At 38.6% G+C, this 21,450-nt stretch overlaps 1 protein-coding gene across 5 annotated transcripts in view; it reads right to left on the bottom strand.

The window, feature by feature from the left end:
* USP32 (ubiquitin specific peptidase 32) overlaps positions 1-21,450 on the bottom strand; it is a 133,313-nt gene that overhangs the window by 41,741 nt on the left and 70,122 nt on the right. For all 5 annotated transcript variants that reach the window (XM_014608054.3, XM_014608056.3, XM_019493429.2 and 2 more), the window contains exons 5-12: positions 21,072-21,231; positions 12,679-12,810; positions 10,134-10,241; positions 9,071-9,186; positions 8,604-8,666; positions 5,467-5,550; positions 1,590-1,651; positions 1,348-1,450 (exon numbers count right to left, since the gene is read on the bottom strand). In XM_014608054.3, coding sequence (XP_014463540.1) covers positions 1,348-1,450; positions 1,590-1,651; positions 5,467-5,550; positions 8,604-8,666; positions 9,071-9,186; positions 10,134-10,241; positions 12,679-12,810; positions 21,072-21,231 — 828 coding nt within the window. The remainder of the gene's footprint in view (positions 1-1,347; positions 1,451-1,589; positions 1,652-5,466; positions 5,551-8,603; positions 8,667-9,070; positions 9,187-10,133; positions 10,242-12,678; positions 12,811-21,071; positions 21,232-21,450) is intronic.

Raw genomic sequence — 21,450 nt, 5'->3', positions numbered from 1 at the left:
GATCTCATATCCTCAAAAACAAACAAACAAAAGAAAACCCAAAAAAAAACACCTCTGCAAAGGACATTACCGGAAAAATGGGGGAAACAGAGGAAATCTCCCAAATCATGTTACACGGGAGTAAGACTTACTGATACTGAAATACTAGGCTCGTCATATGGCAAAATCATCAAATAAAACCAAAAGAAGCATAAAACAATCATATATTCCAGCCTAGCTGCATAATACTATGCATGACAAATCTTTATATACAGATCTGTGTGACCCTACAGAGCTCCTGAATATTTTATTTACATGGTTGCAAAGCATGGAGGCCCGTAAATCACTGTGCCGTGGAGAGAATCTCTGAGGTTCTAGAGTTGAGCAAAAGTATTAGGAATGAAATCTTATATGCTACTAAAAACTCACACTATAACAAGGATCATATCACCTAGTATCTCAACCATCCTAAAAACCTTATTAAACCAACATTTCTTCAATTTACTGTGCATGAAGAACAACTGTCATTAAACCACTAATTAATGTACACATTCCAATTTTTGGATGGTCTTTGGCTATCTGCATTCATAAAGCAAGTCAAACCTTCATTTTTATGACATTTCCTGTATATTACTATATCCTTTAACAGGATATAGAAATATAGAAACAGTTTCTTTTTCTCTATATTGTGGTTGACTGAATTGCTAAGGTTTTATATTCCAGTCTCAACCAAGTCTTATGTAGTAAGCATTTTTTCCAACACAAGCTTCAAGTTCATGAAGCTTTCACTAGCCTGTTTTTATATCGAGTCTTTAAGGAACATTGCTTCATTTAAAAGAACCTGTAAAGTGTTTTAGCCCCAAAGCTCATGAAAAGTCATGTGTCTGGCCTACCTTTCCATCTCAGTTATTTTTTAGGATATTTGTGTAAGTTAAATTACAGTCAAACCCTTCATTTCATTAAGAAAAGGCACAGCACATAATTTGTGACAAAAACCACATCCATTCTTATAGACTGTAATGTCAAAAGCCAACTTGGTTGTTATATTATTACCAAACAAATCAAGAGGAGGAGGAGGAACTATATTCACAACAGGGTGTTTTTTATTCAACAAGCAACAATGGCAAAGAAAACGCAGATAAGTGTGACAGTTTAATGGGATCTTTGTGTAAAGTTAAATATGTGACAATAATTCTGCAAATCAATTGGTTGCCTCTGATGAATGGGAGATATTCTAGCACTACTTACTTATCGGATTATTGATTAGGTAATCATTTCTTTTCTCTCCTGCTTTATTAACTCATGCACAAATGGAACATCAAAACAGTGAAGCATCACTGTGCCAACATGAACTACTGCTATACTTACATATTTGACGTACTCTTTCCACTGCTGCCACCATGACACTGCAATAAGAAACCAATTGTGCCCTGGCTGGAGACCGTATCTGCTTTCCCGTTCTAGCCAACCCCTATATTGAAGAATTAAGAAAATAAATATCACCAAAAACATTTAAAACAGAAGTTACAGCAGGGAAAAAACCCTCAATGTACTAAAATGATGACTAATCTAGAAACCTGTAAAACCAGATTTCGCATAAAATTACGTACCTAATAATTTGTCCCTCTTCTTCTGGTGTAGCAGGTCTTAACCCCAAAACTATATGGCACACCTAGACAGAAAGACAGAAGGAGACAATTCTGAACTATGCCAGACTGTGACCAGACAGATTGAGGACTTCAAAGAAATACATTTATAGCCAAGTTACTAAACAGAGTATTATAAAGTACTAATTACAAGGCTGTGCATGCACCATTTAGCCAAAGTAAGTATCAACGTGGATACCCAAGGGAAAAAGAAACAGGAGGAAGAAACTCTACATTAAAGTGAAGTTTTACCCTTGAAGCAAATAGTTTTATTTGGATTTTGTGGGACTTCCTCTGTCCTGCGCTGACTGACTGTCTGAACAGTCCGAGATAATTTTTTGGTTAGTATTTCAGTTGCTCCGATTAGACAGAGGCTCTATCTACACTAAGCCAACTCTCCCAAACCACCAGGTTTTGTCCACACCCATTTGCATCTGGTGGCTACATGCAGAGACCTTAACTAGGAAGTGTTGCAGCCCTACTGGCAGCAGCAGCTGGCGCAGTGCCTGCACCCATTCTTACACCCTACCTCAGTCTGTGCCTGGGGCTGACACCCCACTAGCTCACACCTAGTTCTGCTACTGGCTCCCCCGACAGAACGTGGTGTACTTATTCAGGGAAGGCAAAAGCAGCTGAATGAAGCAAAGCAGCAGAAGCCTCACTCTGCTGCAGAGACTGGCATACAAATGCATGCAAGGTTTTGCCAGCAAAACTGGAGGGCTACCAGGATAACTTCATCACGCAGAACAGACGGGAGGGTCGGATTTGTTTCCCTCTTGGGTGCGGAAGAAACTAGCTGGATCCAAATGCTGCAAAGCTTGGAGGGGATTCTGTCTGGGCTGCAGGGGATGGAAACATTTTACTCATTCCCTGTTTCTGTGGCTTATGCACCTCCTCTCTGTTGGAGTCTCTAGCTGGTTTCTCTCTGTAGTTTTTCCCCCAAGGTCAAACTATGTTTGCTGGGAGAAGTATGTGCATGTGCAGAGGAGTATGTGTGTGGGCGCAATACCTGGACTACAGTTTCCCCAGACTTAAGGGAGGGGGCGGGCAAGAGACTGACAGAAGGAGATGGACATGTCTAGTCAGATCAGCTGCTGAGTCTCCAACCCAGTTTTCAGAAGGTGATGGATGAGCTCTCCTTACATATCTTTTGAAACAATCAGTTTGAATCTTAGCTGGAGATTTCTAACTCTTGGAAAGGCACCTGATATAAACTGATTTTATACTGCGTGAGACCATTTTATATTCTGAATAAAAACAAAAAGGGCATTAGCTGCTGGGAAGTGACAGATTTCCCAATACTTGCAACACAACTGGCTCCGATAGCAGTTTCTTTTTAGATTAAGTACTACACAATGTACTACAACCAACTTCCTCAAAATAAAGCCGTTCCTGCAGTTATCAGACCAATTTGCTGAAACTGGATCTAAAGGAAGGGTCAGCAACATGGAGGTCCGGCCCATGGAGCCAGAGGTCTTTGCCCGTGCCCATGCAGTGAACACCTATGCCAGGGTCAGGCAAGCTTCCAGCTGCACCCATGCCACTTCTCCTCACCTTCCTTACCCCCACCCACCCACCACACATGCAGTCCATCTAACACCACCGATACAGTTTGCAGCTGCCTGGCCCCGGCACAGATCTCCACTGCCTAGAAGCTGCACTTGCTCTCCAGCAAGGGAAATGAGGGGCTGGGATACATGATGGTGGCAAGGCTGCAGCTCCTGACTGCTGGCCCCAGAGGTGCTGCAGGGAAAGCCCCCCACCCCTGATGTGCTGCCAAAACCATCCAGTTCACATCAAGTCAGAGCCAGGGTCTTCCCACCCACAGCTTGTTAAAGGCTGTTGGCTGCTTATCTAAAGCCACTGTTCCTAAAGAGCTAAATGCTTCACACACTTCCACAGTAATTTCCTATGTAGCTCCCAAGTATTTCATTAAGTGTGAAATGGACTTTTGCCATTTCACAGATGGGAAACTAAGGCAGAAACAAGCTGAGCAACTGCCCAAGCAAATGTTCAAACAAAAAAGTGGCAGGGTTAGTGTTCGCGTCCCTAAGTCGAGAAAGCACGCAGGATGGACACTACCTCAGACTATAAGAACGTGGTGGCCTCATGGGAAAGAGCGAGAGAAGGAAAGAAAACGAACTGAACAAAACCCGCCTGCTACACAGCAGCATCTCCAGAGGGAAGGGGGAAAGGAGGATGAGAAATTTAACAAGCGCTGCAGAACAACTGCAGTTCAATCACTAAAGGAAAACACATTTGCCAAACATTAATTATTTTAATTCTGGTATGTCCATATCTTGATTACATATTAGTCATTAAGGTCAGACAGTGTATTCAGTGCTAACCTTCTTTCATTAAGAAAAGGCACAGCACATACTTTGTGACAAAAACCACATCCATTCTTATAGACTATAATGTCAAAAGCCAACTTGGTTGTTATATTATTACCAAACAAATCAAGAGGAGGAGGAGGAAGTATATTCACAACAGGGTGTTTTTTATTCAACAAGCAACAACGGCAAAGAAAATGCAAATAAGTGTGACAGTTTAATGGGATCTTTGTGTAAAGTTAAATATGTGACAATAATTCTGCAAATCAATTGGTTGTCTCTGATGAATGGGAGATATTCTAGCACTATTTACTTATCAGATTCTTGATTAGGTAATCATTTCTTTTCTCTCTTACACATATTGCTAACATTAAGGTCAGACAGTGTATTCAGTGCTAACCAGGACACAAAAATAAAGACAACGTTTCCTGAGGACATAATTTAAACAAGAGCTAAAAACATTCTGTAGTTGATGGTATCACATTACTTGGGAAAGTAACTGTCCCTGATCCCAGTGTTTTTACCTATGGTGCATTTGATGACTGCCAAAAATGGGAAGAGAGTGGGCAGGGGGCATCCACAATACGATTTAAAGTTTCCACAGGAATATAAAAGAGATTTCAAAAGAGAGGGGTTGGACTAGTAGCCTAACGCTTCCATGGGATCAGTCCCTTCAAGAAGAAATATGAGTGTTAAATTTGCACCTAAGGAGGAATGGTGGTTATTCTGCTGCACCTTAAAAAGGTATGAGTGTTAAACTAGGGCAAATCCTCGTGGCTCCATTACAGAGGATTATGATAACATTATTCACCTCTCAGGCCAGTGACTCCTATGGATAACTGACAGGGAATATAATACAAAGAGCAAAACAACTTTGGAATTTATTTTTTTTTAATTTAATTTTTTTTACACAGGATGAGACAGCACTAAAATGGGTCTGTATTACATTTTGAGGCTATCCCTTGATTGGATTAAAGGAATTCAGTGCACATTTGATCCTCAGCTTCTGAATTCAGGCTTACCTGCACTATGCCAGTGATGTGACAGTGTACCTTTCAAGAACTGCACTACTAATCCACCAATAAAAGCTCTTTAGAAAGCCTTCACAGAAAATGTAAAAGAAAAATGATTGCAAGCTTTAGCAGCACCTTTTCTCATATCTAGCATCACTTTCTCAGAAATTTGGAAGATTACTTAGTTTTGTGAAACATTTTCTAAAAGAACAAAATCTAACTTCTGTTACACTTCTAAAGTTCTCTTAGTTTTATGTATACTGCTTGCATTCATGTCATCAGATTGTGCTTTAATACAGTATACAGAAATGAACAACAGCCAAGTAGGGCATCTTTCAGTCAAGGTGATGCACACTTGCAAAAACACATTTTATTGGAATAGACAAAACCACAAGCATGTTGACACAACGCTGATGCTGCACTTCGTGTCTGCAAAAGAAAAACCAGTGAGTTAATTACCATATTGTTAAGGTTTAAATTTGCACTAAAACATACCTGAAAAAGCAGATTTAAAAATTCATTGGCAAGCGCGCTCTTCACACTCCAGATCTGATAGTCCTCAAGGGTGAGATGCCCAATCTAAGTTAAAAGGAGTGAGATAGAACAAATATCATCAATTTGATCTCATTCCTGTTAAAAACTGCACATAAATCTGTCATACAAGGCATGAAAAGCAGCGTCTTGGAAAGGATTAACATTCATCACTGTTCCTATAAAACTTGCTCTGCGAAGGGTAATGACGTTAAGCTGAAATTGGTAGTTGTATTTATCTTAGCCAGACACACAAGCAACCCAAGCAAAACTAAAAGTGCTGAGCATATACAGATTGAACCATTGACAGGTTTGAACCTCAGATCCTGTAATATACCACTTCCCATTAAGTATATAAAACCTGCCATAAACTAAAGTATACTAGAAACAGTACGTGGATACTCAGGGTGGCCATTTTGTTGAAGATGTTTGAGGCTCTGCTCTTACAGCAAGTTTTGCACAGACGGCCCCCTGCATCAGTGCAGAAACCCATTCAATTCAATTGCAGGTTTGGGACTTCAAGGTCCAAAAGCAGACTGTTTTCAATAATGTTCTTGTCATCTTAGCTTACCGGTCGCTCTGAAAAATTGCTGATAGCATGAACATAGCCTCTCGGAGTTTACAAAAGGCACTAGGCAAGGATTTCTTAAGGTGATCTCTTTTATTGGACAAACTACGTAATTGGAACAGAATCAGGCAAGTTTCAAATGCTAGACATTCAGCCTGATCACAGGAAGCCAGGCACAGCGTTGGAAAAACAGGCAATTAGCAGAAGAAAAGAAGCCAATTGCTGGGAGATCAAAAGGGAGGAGGGTCATTCTCACCTATCTTATGTAGAGAGAATTTTGGAGTTGGATAAAGTACAAAAGTGCCATAAACCAGATATTAATGTTCAGTCCTTGGTTCTTAGTGTCCAGACAGCTTATGGATTTTTGTTCCCAAGTTGGCCTTTTAAAGGTATTCGGTAGATCTCCCTTGACCATGAGCACAGTGAGGTTGGAGGAGGGGTAGAGGTAAAGAAGATGGCTTCTCGGTTTTTCAGAAGTTGTGGTCAACTGCTGAGAATTACAGCCTCGGTGCCCCTGGCTTGCTGCCATCAGAGACCTGACAAAGAACGTCTTGCATTTGAAAGCCTGTCTAACTTCAATCCTAGCTAGGTAGTTGGTACAGTAAAAAAACATCACCTTAAGAAATCCTTGCCTCTCACATAATTTCTGGACCATCATGCCACTACTTCTATTCATTTTTAGTCCATAGATGGCCAATCTTCCTATGTTACCAAGCATGTTAAAATTGCTCTAAATAATAAATGGTAAATCAAAGGACAGACATTTGCATGGCAAATTAGCAGCATTTTCCTAATGACTGATTATTTCATAAACAATTTAAGGGAGAAAAATCCATTCCTTATGACAGACTGACTGGGAATCCAATTGCTGCATTTAAAAACTGCTACTATTTTGCAATGTTTGTTGAGTTCCACCTTTCCTTAGGCCTTTGCTGTCAGTAATACTGACAAACCTCCTTTTAGTGTCAAAATACTTCAGTGATAAAAGCAAAAGTTAAAATATAATATAATTTTGCAAATATTTTAACTATTTGGCAACAGTACAAAGTATTGCTGGGCAGAGAATAAACATCATAATATCCAGGTGAAAAGTTGAACAAGAATCCAGATAAATACTTAACCATCTGTTTACTTATGTAGACAATGGCCAGCTCTAGAAACATGGTCTAATATTCTATAATTGTCTGATAAGAAGTTTGACAGTCTAATACGTGGATGCAATTGCATAAGAACTTACACAGTAGCGATAAATTACTAAATCTTTGGTAGCCACCTGTTTTTTCTACAGTTTAGAGGCACAATGACATAACCTGCAAAGGGCACTTTTATCCAATTATTTCATTAGCATCTCTTGTTAGCACTACTTTTATACACAAAATACTGAGACAGCAGGGATAGGTATGGAGCGGACTAAGAAATAAGGCTTTTTTCTATTTTTGCTAAACACTAGGGATAAACTTGTAAGGTGTCTAGCTACAGGCCACCTTTCCTGAAGGCGAAACAATAAAAACCTGAACAGATGAGAGGCACATCATTACAGAGGCAATACTTTTTACTCTTATAGTAATGGAAGTTTCTTGCTACCAAATGATATGCCTGCAATTTTCTGAAGCACAGAAAGTCATGCTATGCAGTTGTTCGAAGAGGCAATCAAGCATTTCTACTCACCATTATAACTAGCTTGTAGTTTTTATGAACTTCTTATAATGTTTATTCATTTGGAAGTTATAAGGAAATGAAATAACAGAATCATATCAAGTGTGCTTGCGAGTATTGGGACCATCCTGAACCAATAATGTTATGAACTGCATTTCCAAATGTATGTAAAATGGTCTAAAAGCACCACATATGGTATTACTATTTCTAAAATATGGAAACATTTTATTAACATCTCAGAAAGTCAGGACAAGTCCTGCCAGAGTGTCTTCCAAATACTCTGATTTGTGACAATACTGCAAGTATGTACTTCATTATACATGAAAACATTATTAGCTTTTCAAAACAAGACACTACAGGTCAATTTATCTGCAAAGAGAAATGAAAACACCAGGTTTATTAAAGCAGTATTAATCAAACGTAATAAAGTCTAGTATCGCCATGACGGTGATTAATTTCTGCTGCTTATCTACTCTAGACTTGATTTTCATATAGAAAGATGGCTTATTAAATTCAAGTACATACTCTTTCCCTAATGGATAAACTTGGAAAACTTTAATGAAAAGGTGACATTTTCCTAGAAAGGAATCTTTTATTAATAACAGTCCTATGCTGAGAAGTTCATTTTCTTTGATTTTATTCATTTCACTTCTACGTGATTTTAAAATGCCTTTATTTATGAAAAAACTAAAATATTTCTGGGTTTTTTTGTTTGCAAAATAATCCAATTTTTATCGCTGCTAATCTTCTTTTATCATCAAGGGTTCAACCCGCTTCTTACAAAAAACACATGAGGAAGAAGAACATCATACACCCGACAGCTTCCTATTCTCAAGTTCCTATTCAAAAGGTAACGGCAAGTGCAGCAAATTCTTACCTTTGTGGTGTCATGTGCATTCAAAATGTCTTCCACAATTTCGGATAAATCCTTGTCCAATTCCTTGGCAAATGAAAGTATTAGAAAATAAAAAGTGTTAAATGTATTTAGAGTGATGCCAGGAAATCCAGGCCCAAAAGAAGGACAAAAAAACCCCAAACACCCTGATTTTTCCAACATGTACAAATAAATTTAAATTAAATTAGTGTCTTCATACCACTGATATTTTAAATGTAAAATGTCTTTGAAACACTAGCAGTGGCAGAAATTACAAGCCAATAGTTCTACTACAGTTAGTGCCACTGCACTTTTACACAAGGTCAATGGCACACACTGTTACTGCCTTCCCAAACAGCTCAAGAAAGTCTTGGAGAAACCCGCCTAAATGAAGTTTTTACTGTGAAACTTGAAACTTTTTCAAGGGACACTTTAGAAAACAGTGGCAAATAAATTAAAACGCGACTTACAGGTATTTTATCAGTACGGTTATCTTTCCAGACCTCTAAAAGTGCAACCACCATTTCCTTAAGTTCAGTGCGAGACAAAACACCATCCCGGTCAACATCAAAAACCTTGAAGCAAACTGAGGGGAGGAGGAGAAAAAAAAAAGGATTATTTCTGTAGGTCTGAGTCATCCGACAAGCTATGCTCTAAATTGAGCCTCTCACTTCAAAACACGCTTACAAGCTGAATGCATAAGGTGCACCCCTACCCTGTCTACCGCATCTTGTAATCTTCACTGTAGGTCAAAACCTGCACAAATCTCAGGGATGCAACTTGATGACACAGCTTTGATGCTTCACAAAAACCCCCCCAAACAAAAATGAACCAAGATTTCTGAGTGAGCAGGTGGGGAAAGGAAAGTTTTTGCTACACCGAAGTCCAGATTCTCTCCGTTCTGCAATGTGTGGGGTGAAACGGCTCGGGATACATGTACATGCAGAATCCTATGATTTTCTAGCGAAATGTCAATCTTTAAGTTACACAGGGTCAACATTTGTTTCAACGGCACTTAGCTGTATCTCAGCCGACAGGCAGTGGAAAGAGTTGGACAGCCAACAAACTGGTCCATGCTAATTAGAAGAGAAAACAGCAAGTGCATAATTTTTTGAACATCTTGTAGAAAGACCAAATGTTTAATTTGTCCCTATATACTGAGAGACAGAATTTGGTATTACAAATGAATTAATGCAGTTTGTACCTATGAAAAATTTATTAGCAAAATTAAAGTACTAAAAGAATGTCTGGAATACCAACATAAAATACTTCTCTAAAGGGGTTTCTAGGAGTGTAGTCAGAATAACTCATATGAATATACTGAATTAATAAAGCTTAGCCACAGTTAATAGAATAAAACCTTCATGTTTAAACTTAATTCAAGAATGTATATTCGAGAGATTTCTCCCTGCCTCCTTCTGAAGCCCAGGTTTAAAAAACAAAATATGTAAATGAACTAAATTTAATTGCTAAAATTGAACAGATGCATTTCTTATAATTAGCAGCTTAATGGACAATATTTTGTACACTCACATTTTTGCCTTTCTGCCAAGGGTCCCCTGCAGCATGCTGAAAGCCCACAGGAAATTTCCTTAAAGTCTATGTGATTGTCACGATTTTCATCAAATGCATTAAACAAACCTACAAACCACAGAAGCGTCACCACACTGAGTCCGACCAAACAAGCCAACAAAAATATTTAGCTTTAATATAAGAGCTTCAGATTTCCCAGCAAGGTAGGAATATTAGGTGACAGTAATGTATCTTCAGTGTCCATGACAAGTACTTAAGCATTAATGGCTGCTGGCAAAGACGAACAATTAAAACAACGTAACCCCCCACCCAAACCCACGGTTTACCAGAAGAGGAAACACGTTAGTTCAACCTGGCTCCACACCATCTGTATAGATCGAGCTTTTTGACACTTTAGTGGGGCTTTTTGGCACTTTTTTCTAAAGCTGATTCAATCAGCCATTAGATAAAAGTGCCCCACTGAATCGCTCGATCTATACAGATGTTGGGCAAGCCAGGTCGAACTAATGCAGTTTTTGTTTTTTATTTTAACATCTGTAAGCAGCCAACATGCTCATTTTGTGCATGGGGAAACCAAGAAAATCAGGCTCAGTGACTTATTCATGGCAAAACAGAGCCCGAAACAAACACCTCCCTAATTCCTGCCTGGCAGCCCCAGTCTCACACCTGGTGTCTCCCTTATGTTTAAGACTTCCACAAGCATTTTTGTTGCGAGTGTGAGAACAGCTTTAGATTGCATACACTGATAGTTAGGGGCAAACTTCAAGGCTGTCCTGAAGCCCATAGACACCGGCGCCTGTCCAGCTTGATCCTGGAAGCGCTGTTGAACTTCTGCGTATGAGGTTAACCCTAGCTCTGCCCATATTCTTACCCTTTCCTTTTCTGCAGTGTATTTGGAACTCACCTACATGCAATACACCTGGAACATAAGAAGTCGGCCAAATGTTTTCCCACAACCCCCCCGTCCCTGATTTCCTGGCCTTCTGCATCCCGCTCTACTGTATGTAAGAGGCAAACAGGAAAGAGATGCAAGTAGCTTGCATCCCAATTCCCAGACAGACTTGAGAAGGGAACCTAGAAACCATCTCAGCATCATGCTGTAAAATAAGCAGCACAACGTGGCCAGCAACTATGTAGGCTACTAGTTATGGCAGAGATGAGAAAGGGCAGAGCAAGTGATTTTGAACGGTTGAGGACAACCTCAAGGTCAGCCCTAAATATCAGCGCAGACACAGAATTAGTTTCCAGGGCTGTCAGGATCAAGTGGTCAGAAAAAGGCCATATTTGTAAAAGGCTTAAAAATGTTCCCAGCTGGCTTTCCGAGAGCTGTGTGGAACCCAACTCCCGCTGAAACCGCTAGAGATTTCTCTGCCTCCTTAGGAGCTGTTAAAAATCTGCCATTATGTGAATTAGGTGTCTAAGTTCAATTGGCTTTCAAAAAGACTTAAGCTTCTAAATCCTTAGGTACTTTTGAAAGTCCTTCCCCATCAATAAAAGGTCTAGCCTGGACGTTTCAAGTCTCCCATCCACAAAACAGATACAATACCAACCGAAGCATTTCAGGCTTTTCTGCCCCAGTCCCAAGTACTATTTCACAATTGGATATGCCACTTCCAGGAGTGAAAAGATAGTTTTGCTGCTGTGGTCCAATTCAGGGACAGAGCCTCACACGGTATAAATTAGCTCCACTCTGATGGAGTTCAGACATGACAGTTTACACCTGCTGTGTATCTTTGCCCTATTTTAGTCGCTAATGAGAGTAAGAACAGTTCCAAATAGCAACGACTGGTGTTGTTTCAGGGATGTGGACAACTGTGTATACAGAAGTGGAACGCATCCCATTTTACACGGGACACAACCCCTCTTTGATGATTCCAACTTTGACACTAAAGCAACCTAGCAGGAGCTTGAAAGGACTCACCGCCTAGTTCAGAATGGCCTACACCCCAATATACTAGTCTTCCAAGCCAGGCACGTGCTTTTGCTCTCTTCAGCTCTTACTATTAAGGCAGAGCTCTTCATTTTATACTAGGTTACAATCTTGATATACTGGATTTTCACTTTACAAATGAACTGCTATTTGGCATTCAACATTTAAGAATAAGCATGCCCACGTTCCTTTCTAAAGAAACGCCAAGGTATCTTCTTATATTAAAAAAGATGAATAAAGACAAGGAAGAAATATGAAGGTAATATAGACTAACTTAAACAGCAAAGATCAAAATGTCTGCCAGCTTTTCCAATAGTTTAGACAGATGCATCTCAGAGGCAGCATTTTTGTCAGTCCAGACTTGTCAACAAACCAATTCACAGAAGCTCTCTCTTTTGTTTTCAGATATTTAGAGCTTAGAGAAACAAATCCTTTCCCAACATAAGCTTAAAAATTAATTAAAAGGATGTTCTACTGGACACTAATAAACCAATAATGCATCCACAGGAAAGTTTGGAGTAGCATGTGTCAGTAAGATCTGTATAAGTATTTTTGAACATGTAAACCCACACCAACAGAACTGCACAAAAGAAAACTTTTTATGAGGATCCATACCTTCACTCAAAGATGGATGTATGGGAGGGGAAACTAAAGGGCCAAAAGTTTCTAAATCAAAACGTCCAGTTCTTGACTGAGCCTTTAGCAGCCAATATCGTTTTTCAAGGTCGATGATGTCTGATTCTTCCACTGTACAAATAAATACAAGTTAAAACTCTAACATCCAAAAACATAAGTCCTTTAAAGAAAGCATTTATTTTCTGTTAGAATGAAGAAAACCCACACCCAAGTGTCTACATCCATACTAAAATATATTAGAATTACAGTATAGCTAGACAGGAACGTCTAAAATGTTGTTGAAAAGCCACACACTGCATCTACAAATACACAAATGCTTTGCACATGTACATTTTCGGCAGTGCAGAGGCAATTTAAAAAGCTGGCACTAGTGCAATAAAATCATGGTTTTTAAAGAGAAACCATTAATGAATTTTGTAACAAATTCATGCATATACAAATCAATGTTATCTGCTGCTCTGAAGAAATAAGGTGAATATCGAGTTTCTTCATATGCAGGATCACTGATTGTCTAACCTGTATTCTAAAAATGAAAAATCAAACATGTTATAAAATATCATATTATTGACAGAGTGAACTTCAGTCAGCTACTAAGTTCCCTAGAGCTTCTTCTATTATTTTACTTATTTTTTCCCCCTATACCAATGACTAACTGGATAGGAAGCTTTTTTTTAAATGTTTATTTATTTTTAAATGTATTTATTTATTTTTTAAATGCTGGTACTTTTTTTTTTTTTAGGGATGTAGGTTGTACCCATGTTGGTCTAAGGACACAGGCAGACAAGGTTTTTTGGGTGAATCTGACATCTTTTATTAGACCAGCTTAGAGTCTAATAGTCTTAAAGTCGGTCTAATAAAAGATATCAGATTCACCTAAGGTACTTTTTTAGGATATTCACATTTGGAGATTCAAGTAAGGATGAAAAACAACTGTTTATACACCTGAGTATTTACTCAACATATAAGAAGAGGACATGCCTGCTCTGGAGAGGGAAGGTTTGAACATTTAATGTTAAAGCTAGAACAAAGTTGCTATATAGAGCACTGTGGCATTAAAAAACTAAATGATACTATATTCATTTTTAACGTTGCGTACAGACATTATTAAATGCACTTCCACATTATAGGAGTATTGCCACTATAAAATCATTTGTCTTTATTTTCTTCTCTTATTTACTGTTTCTATTATAGCTGGAGAACCTATCCGCACTGAGGCCTGGAGACCTGGCATGTCCTGGAGCTTCCATGGACAAACTTATCATGAGGAGCTCCCAACTCAATTCAAAAGCAGGAGCAGTAACAAGCCAGGGAAGGATGAAGAAGAAAAAAAAGCCACGAGAACAAGTATTAGGAAAGGCCAAATCTATGCACGGCTAAATTATTTCTACTCTTTTTAACTGAAAAATGATGAGATGACTGAGTAACCATGTCAAGTTTCTACTCATCAAGAAAGTTCTAAAATAAAACGTGGGGAAGACAAAACGTTTCGAACAAAAAACCATGAGCAAAATTCCATGTGCAGCGTCTAGAAAAGGGGTCTTTCTGTCTGCAAAGTAAGACTGGTTAAAAATATGGATTTTCTCCCGAGCACTTCACCCTTGTTTTACATATACATGTCACAACAGTGCTTTATGTCAGTAAGAATTAAACGTTTCTCAAAAAGATACTTAATAACAAAGCTGTCTATATTAAGAACCACCATGTGTGCTGTGATCTTATTCCCAGATGGTTACGAGCCCTTAAATCCATGCCAGCTTTCTAATAGGTTTAGCTTCAGCTATTTGGCCTGATTTGGACCGCAGAGCAAGACAATGACGCAAGGACTAAAAGCAGAGGATAAATAAAAACACAGGTGGGTTTAATGTTTAAACTTGGTCTTAATTCCTGGCACTTAGTGAACTAATATGGCACGGTGTGGATTCCATTCGGGAGGGAATTGCCATTGAAGCTGAACATGCAGAGCAAAAAAGTGATACTTTCCACACCTGTCCTGAAATCCTGACAAGCAATATAAACACTGCGTCAAACTGCATAAAAGGTATCAATGAAACCGACAGCCAGTTTCTGGTTCATCTTTGAGCAAAAGCAGCTGCTGAGTCTTGGGGGAAAAAGATATGGAATTAACATGTAAATCTGATTTTTTTTGTTTTGTAATTTATTTTTGGGTCAGAGTTTAAAGGTAAGGCTGGTAAGTTGTGCTTCTTGAATAGTACTCTTTTGTGCTTTCTGTCACGCTGAAGAGAAATAAGTGACGCAAGGAAAAGGCTGTTTTATTAAATTTATTCTACCCAATTCGGTCACATACACAGTAGTAACTTAATCGCATTAAAATTACCGTGAACAAGTTGTAACAGCTCAGCAGGCATGTAATGTTATGCAATGCAAACTACTCGAAGAAGCACCCTTTTCATGTTCGGAGAAATTGCTGGAAGACATTAAAAACTGAAGCAGAGATTGCATTGGAGTCTTCACGTATCTTCCAATAAACCACTAACTAACAGGACGTGACTACAAAAATATCATCATTGAAAATATTCAGCTCCTATTTTCCCTACTGCAAAGATAATGCTATTAGTAGGTAAAGTGTTCTTGCTTTGTACTTTGAAGCAAATCAAGATGTGCGGGATGTGGATAATGGCTCAGTAATGCCAGACCCCAACCCACAGCTCTTGATTGGTAGACAAAGTATTTATAAAAACTCGCACATTTTATTTTAATGCAGTAATCAAGTCATTGTAAATAAAACAGAAAGAATTAATAGATTAACGGGATATTTTCAACAGGTAAATAGCTCCGGAGTTACAAGACAATCTACTAAAAAAAAAATAAAAAAAAATAGTTGGAAAATATCCCTCTACTTTGTAACAGCAGAACAATTATATATTTGATATGTATTAAGACCCTGCCAACAAAAAACAGTTACAGTTAACACTGTATCCATACACTTTTGGATTTCCTTACTGAATATTACAGCTGCATATACTGATTAGCCAGCATTACGCTTTTCGTTTAGAAGTCAAAAGGTCTCAGCTTTCATTTTAGTCAGTGTTAACTTCAATTCATGCTTGCATTATTAAAAACCGAGAATTTCAACATGTGCTCTAAAAACAAATTTATTTTTACCCACCTAATGGTGCAATTCTGTCTGGTTCACAACAGTAGAAGCATACCATATTTCCAATATTTTAACTAAAGCCTGGTTTGCATTACTGTTCACCATAATATTTTCCATGTAATATCCAGCTCCAATCCATATAAAGAGCTCTTCATCTCCAAATGACTGAATTGCTACGAAAACAGCGGCTGACTGAACAAAAGTATTTTTGTACAAATGCAGTTGTTTGTCATTATCAAATGAACAATTAGAAGATCCTGGAATTTCAGGCCGAGAGATCTGCTTAAAGTGACATACAATGTCCCAGCGACTAAGAGGATAACATGGTGGTGAGATTAAGATTATACCACAGTAAGGGTTTTCTTGCTATAATGCTTTCCTCTCTTTTTTATTATTAAGCAAGACAGGATATAAATGTAAAGGAGAATATTCTGCTCTATCCAAGTTCTTCTTACGAGGCCAGTCACCTTAAGAGGCTGACCACTTACCTTGTAAAAGCAAGTGGACATAAAAATTTAACAGATATAAAAAAGGTACTAACTTTAAGACAACCGAGGTAAAATGGTAAGGCACACGGCAAACATTTGAAATACTACTGGAGTATGACTATTCAAAGAGTGCAACAGCACAGAGTTAAATAGGCATTCAGAAGCACTTTTATACAAGCAGCATCCTTCAGTTGACTGTATGGTACCCTTTTGTGTATCATGCAGAGCCAGTGGCTACTAAAGCTTCTATACTAACAGAAGACGGAAGGAATTCAACAGTACAAAATGCAACAATTTACACGGCTAACCAAAAAAAAAAAAAAGCCTTGTTAAAATCTGGGAGTTTATCAATTTAAAATGACTGAGAAGGGCCAGGGTGTCTAAGATGTTCATAAGACAACTGAGCTGCCAAAATACGTAACCATGAAAACGGCAAATACAATGTTAGAGTGGACCAGGTTAGGTTGTTTTTTTTCCCCCCCCAGCAGAGACCAGAAAAATATCACTGCTATCGTACAAGAGCCTGATGGGACCACAACAGGAGCTCTGTGTACAGTTCTTGTCCCCAGTGTTCAAGCTATGTGAACTCAAAACAGGAAGAACGTACTTGATGTTACATCACCCGCAGACATTGTGGAGGTTTTCAAGAGGTTGAGTAAACACAAGATGGGGAAAATTTCAGAGTAGCAGTCCTGCATTCACACCAGGGGTTGGACCAAACCTCCCTTCAGGGCCCTTCAAGCCCTGTGGTTCTAAGCTGAAGCAGGGCAGAGCAAGACTACTAGGACAACGTGGAGAACGGAGTGCCCATTGCATGAGAGTCTGGTGTCCTGACCGTACACGAAACAAAGGCGGAGAAGAGATGTGACTGTGCTCTACTAAAATGTAAAGGGGAGAACAGGAAAGCGCTAAGAGCTACAGACCAATGCTGGCACAAGACCAAAAAAATGTGCACGAGCTATCAACAAATTCAAGCTCGAATTTCAGAGGTTCCCAACATCAGGTTCTGCAGCAGCCTTCCAAAAGCAGTCATGTGGGCAAGAAACTTAACCATTAAGATGGGAGTTTGATCAGTTTATGAAAGAAATTTATGAACCAGGGGCTAGATTCAGTAACTCAGGAGACCTCATCCAGCATGTGCGCCCACACTGCTAACAGTCAAACAAATGTTTTTCATAGATCAACTGGTAAATCCCAGGTGTTTTGAGAGGAGAAGAATATCAGTAATACCCTCGCTGCTGCAATAAAGTACTTAACCACTACAGAGCATTAAAGTCCCAAAGTGGCCAAATATATTATTGAAGTACTGTATTATGTCACAGAGTACCATAGGAGGTTAGACACTTAATTTACAATGATTAAAAGCTTTAGGAGACGCTGTTTTCTCCTCCCACTGAGCCTTTGGCAGAGATTACAAACTCTTTTCTATACTGGAATGTAGATTTCGTGGCTGCTAACGCCATTTTATAGATTATGGTATGTAAACAAAGTTTTAAACAGAAACCTGACTATTATCAAAGAGCAGGAGGTAACAGTGCTAAACAAGGGAAGATTAGCATCATTTGAACTTGCAGCTAAACTCTATTCTCTCATAATTTATGGTGTCATTTGAACTCCTTGATTTACCTTGCTCAAATGCCTATTACTCTGATATGCCCCTCAAACTACTGTAAGACAAATAATTAGGCACATGTTAGATACCAGGCTAAAAACTAAAGTTCTGCAACAATCAAAGTTTTTCTCCTTGCTTTCAAGTGAAATAACTGCCACTGTGGAATATTCATAACTTTAGTGAATTGGAACAAAATTCGATTAAAAATGGCAAACGTGTGCAACTTGCTGTGACGTGAAAATTTCATTTATAATTGTGTGCTGAGAAGTATAATTAAAGTCATCTGCATTCCAACATAAATGTTATTTACAAGTGAAAAATTATAATTGTTTTATGTTTCCTTGATGTTTTGCCTCATTAAGCAAAGCTAAATGGAGTCACTGATGCTTTACAAAAAAATATTTGCTATCTGTTTCTAAATCAATGTTAATAACTTTCACTATTTTTATCACAGTAATTTTTCATGCCCCTGACACATTATTCAAAAAGTTTAATGAAAAGTAGGGGAGGAGGGTTGAGAAAATGAACAGAAGGCATCCTATTGAACAACAGGTGGGTGGTAACATCCAGTCAATAGATTTAGTAAGCCTCTGTCGTTAGCTCGGGAACAGATTTCCATAAGCAAACTTGCATTATATTTGGCTAATGCTCACTTTGTTTCTTAAGCATGTTATCTCCAAAATCAAGTGTCCTACTAAAAATACCAAAAAAGTACACCTTCAATCATAGAAAAACAATTTTCACAGGAGAACTCACTGCTTTAGATGAGCAACGAGGTTAAAAATTCTGGCTCAAAATAACTTCCTTATTCTGTAGCAAAGACTGAGTCAAAAGTTTGTATGTCGTCATTAAAAAAAAAAAATGCTCTGATGCAATTGTCTCCGAAAGGTTCAACCCATATGTATTTTCATTACTGCTGATTTCGAGCTGTATGGCTCCGACGATTACATTTCTATATGACCTTACACCACAAGGGAAATCAACAGCAGCGATATAAAAAAGAAACAGTGTGGGTTAGACAGTGGGAGGCAGGATACTTTACCAAAGACTTTCAGTGCCTTTGCTAAGTTATAGCCAACTTTCCACATTCCTCCTTTGTTGTGCAGTTTATAACCAAGGCACCGGGCAACTAAATTCCCTTGCTCCCATCCACTTTATTGAACTTCATTTGTAAACAACAAAGAAAATACAAAATAAAAAAAATAGTTTTATCCTGAAATTGTAACACACCCTCCCTGTAATTATGTGGCTTTACTAGATTATTAAGTTAACTACAGCTAAACACCATTCCTACACAGCTGTGTACTGCACAGTTTGAGTCACTTTTAGAGGAGCAAAGCCATATGCATTATTTTGAGCTGGATGATTCATATTAACATCAATTCCAGTCTTTCAGCTTAATTCTTACAATGCAGCTGAGTATTTAGGACCCTGCTACCATTATAATTTTTTGTTCGTTTTTTTACAAGGATTTTGTTTTAAATTTCTTTGAATTCCAACACTGAAAAAAGCATTTTTTAAACTTCTATTAAGGACACATGACTGGGAAAATAGCCCATAAAGAAGCTGAGTGTAAAGGAACTTAGAATACTGCCAGCTACAAAGAGATATTAATTTCCCATTTGCCTTTGTTGTGAGAAAAATGGCTTGATTTCATGAAAACTTACAATTCCTGCTGAAATACCCGGTAAAGGTGCTAAATCACAAACAGATAGTTTTATGATGCTTTAAAAAGTCTCTTGGCTTCACCAGGAAGTGGAACTTATATAGCTACCGTTAAGAGCACACGCTACTATAGGATAATCAGCAAAGCTTTATATTTTCCCTATGAAAAATTGAAGACAGGGCTGTCACTTCTTCTCTGGTATTTCTGCATGTAGAGAGGTGCTTTAGTATATATAAATACTGGATAAGGTATAAAACAAAGCAAGAATTACTCAAATACATTATTACTCTCATTACAAGATAACCCCCAGCAATGAGATTTTTTTATATGGAAAATTTATAAATTTCATATAATTTTCCAGGCACAGAAACTAATCTTTGGAGGTTTGTCTTCAACTTGTCCCTCTGCCACTGCTACAGCAGGAAAAATAAATGTTGGGAGGGCAGAGGGGGCGGGGGGAAAAAAAAAAAAAATCAGATAGTCCTTTGCTTTCTGCTTCCCCCCAACTTTCTCCCCTGGCAGTCCTTTCCCTCTCTCCTGTAAACCCTGCTCTCCCTGAGCACATGGAAGCAAGAAGTAAATTTAAAAAGTATAACTTAAATTCACTTGGGCTGTAACTATTTGCATATACTACCCATGCACTTAATTCATCCAGAATTGATGCATGTTACCTTTTTTTGAAACTGCTGCAAGCTTTAGCACAGGTACTCTCATAAACACACCTCTGAGCACTTTGTAGTACATACAAGTAGGTGTCAAACTAGGCATGATGTTGGTCCAAAGCCAAAGGCTTGTGATTTATACCACACAGTTCATGGGGCTGGGCCCAAGCAGAGTCAACACCATTTCAAGCCAAGGTAACCCCACAGCTCAGTACTGCTCAGTATGCATGTGTACTCCAGATACCCCCCACAAAGGATCCGTGTGCTAATTAGCCCCCCACCAGGACTGGAACCGGGATGCTCCAAAAGTTTATACGCAGATGAGGCATAGGGCAACTTGGTCCAGCTTCACCTCGTGAAAACTGCTGTTTTCGAGGAGACAAAGACTAGTTTCAGATGTGCATTGATAACTGCGATATTTGCTGAACAAAAGACAAAATTAATAAGTCTTTTTGTTTAACTTCATTAGAAAAAAGGTACTGGTGTCTGCCAAGTGGAAGATATATATCTATATTTTTTGTAATATGAAAAATGTTGCTACCTGCCTACTTCAATTAAAACGCATCTTGTGATCTCCATACTGTTTTGCCTAATAAATTACTTATGTATAGTGAAATACCACAAGGAGGAATGTAGAAAGGAAAACATTAGAAAAAGATTGCGTGGACAACAAGATAACCTACCTCAGCAGAAGAACAGAGTAGAGGGTAAAACAGTTGTGATTTACTGAACGATCGGAGGCAAAAGTTCAGTTTTACAAAATCAATAGCAAAAGCACAGGCTGTAAGAAAAACAACTATTTTCACAGCAAGAAACAGCGTTTACTTACAGTGTGTGACTCCAGCCAGAGTCTGATAGAAGGTAGGGGTGTCACTATCATCGGTGAGCGTAACGTACACTCCTCCAGACAGCAGCCAACGGGAAAATGTGAAAGCATCTTTGTTGTGCAATAACCAGTTCTTAAACTTTTCATAGTTTACCTTTTCACCCTACAATCAAAATAAAGGAAAATTGAGCAAGTCGTCATTCATTCTTCCTGCAGCAGTAGAAACATGAACCAGTCAGCTGCATGAATGAGAAGTAGGGTAACCCCATAACAGGTGCTGAAGCAATTTATAGGGAACCAAGCCAATTCTTCCATCCTGCCCTGAAATAAGCACAGGACTGGGAAATGAGTACTTGGGTTACTATTCTCAGCTCTGCCACTA

Source organism: Alligator mississippiensis, chromosome 14 (genome assembly GCF_030867095.1).
Source record: "Alligator mississippiensis isolate rAllMis1 chromosome 14, rAllMis1, whole genome shotgun sequence".
In the NCBI taxonomy this organism is placed as follows: Eukaryota; Metazoa; Chordata; order Crocodylia; family Alligatoridae; genus Alligator; species Alligator mississippiensis.
The sequence above is the reverse complement of the archived record's forward strand: the minus strand, read 5'-3'. Positions and strand labels throughout refer to the sequence as shown.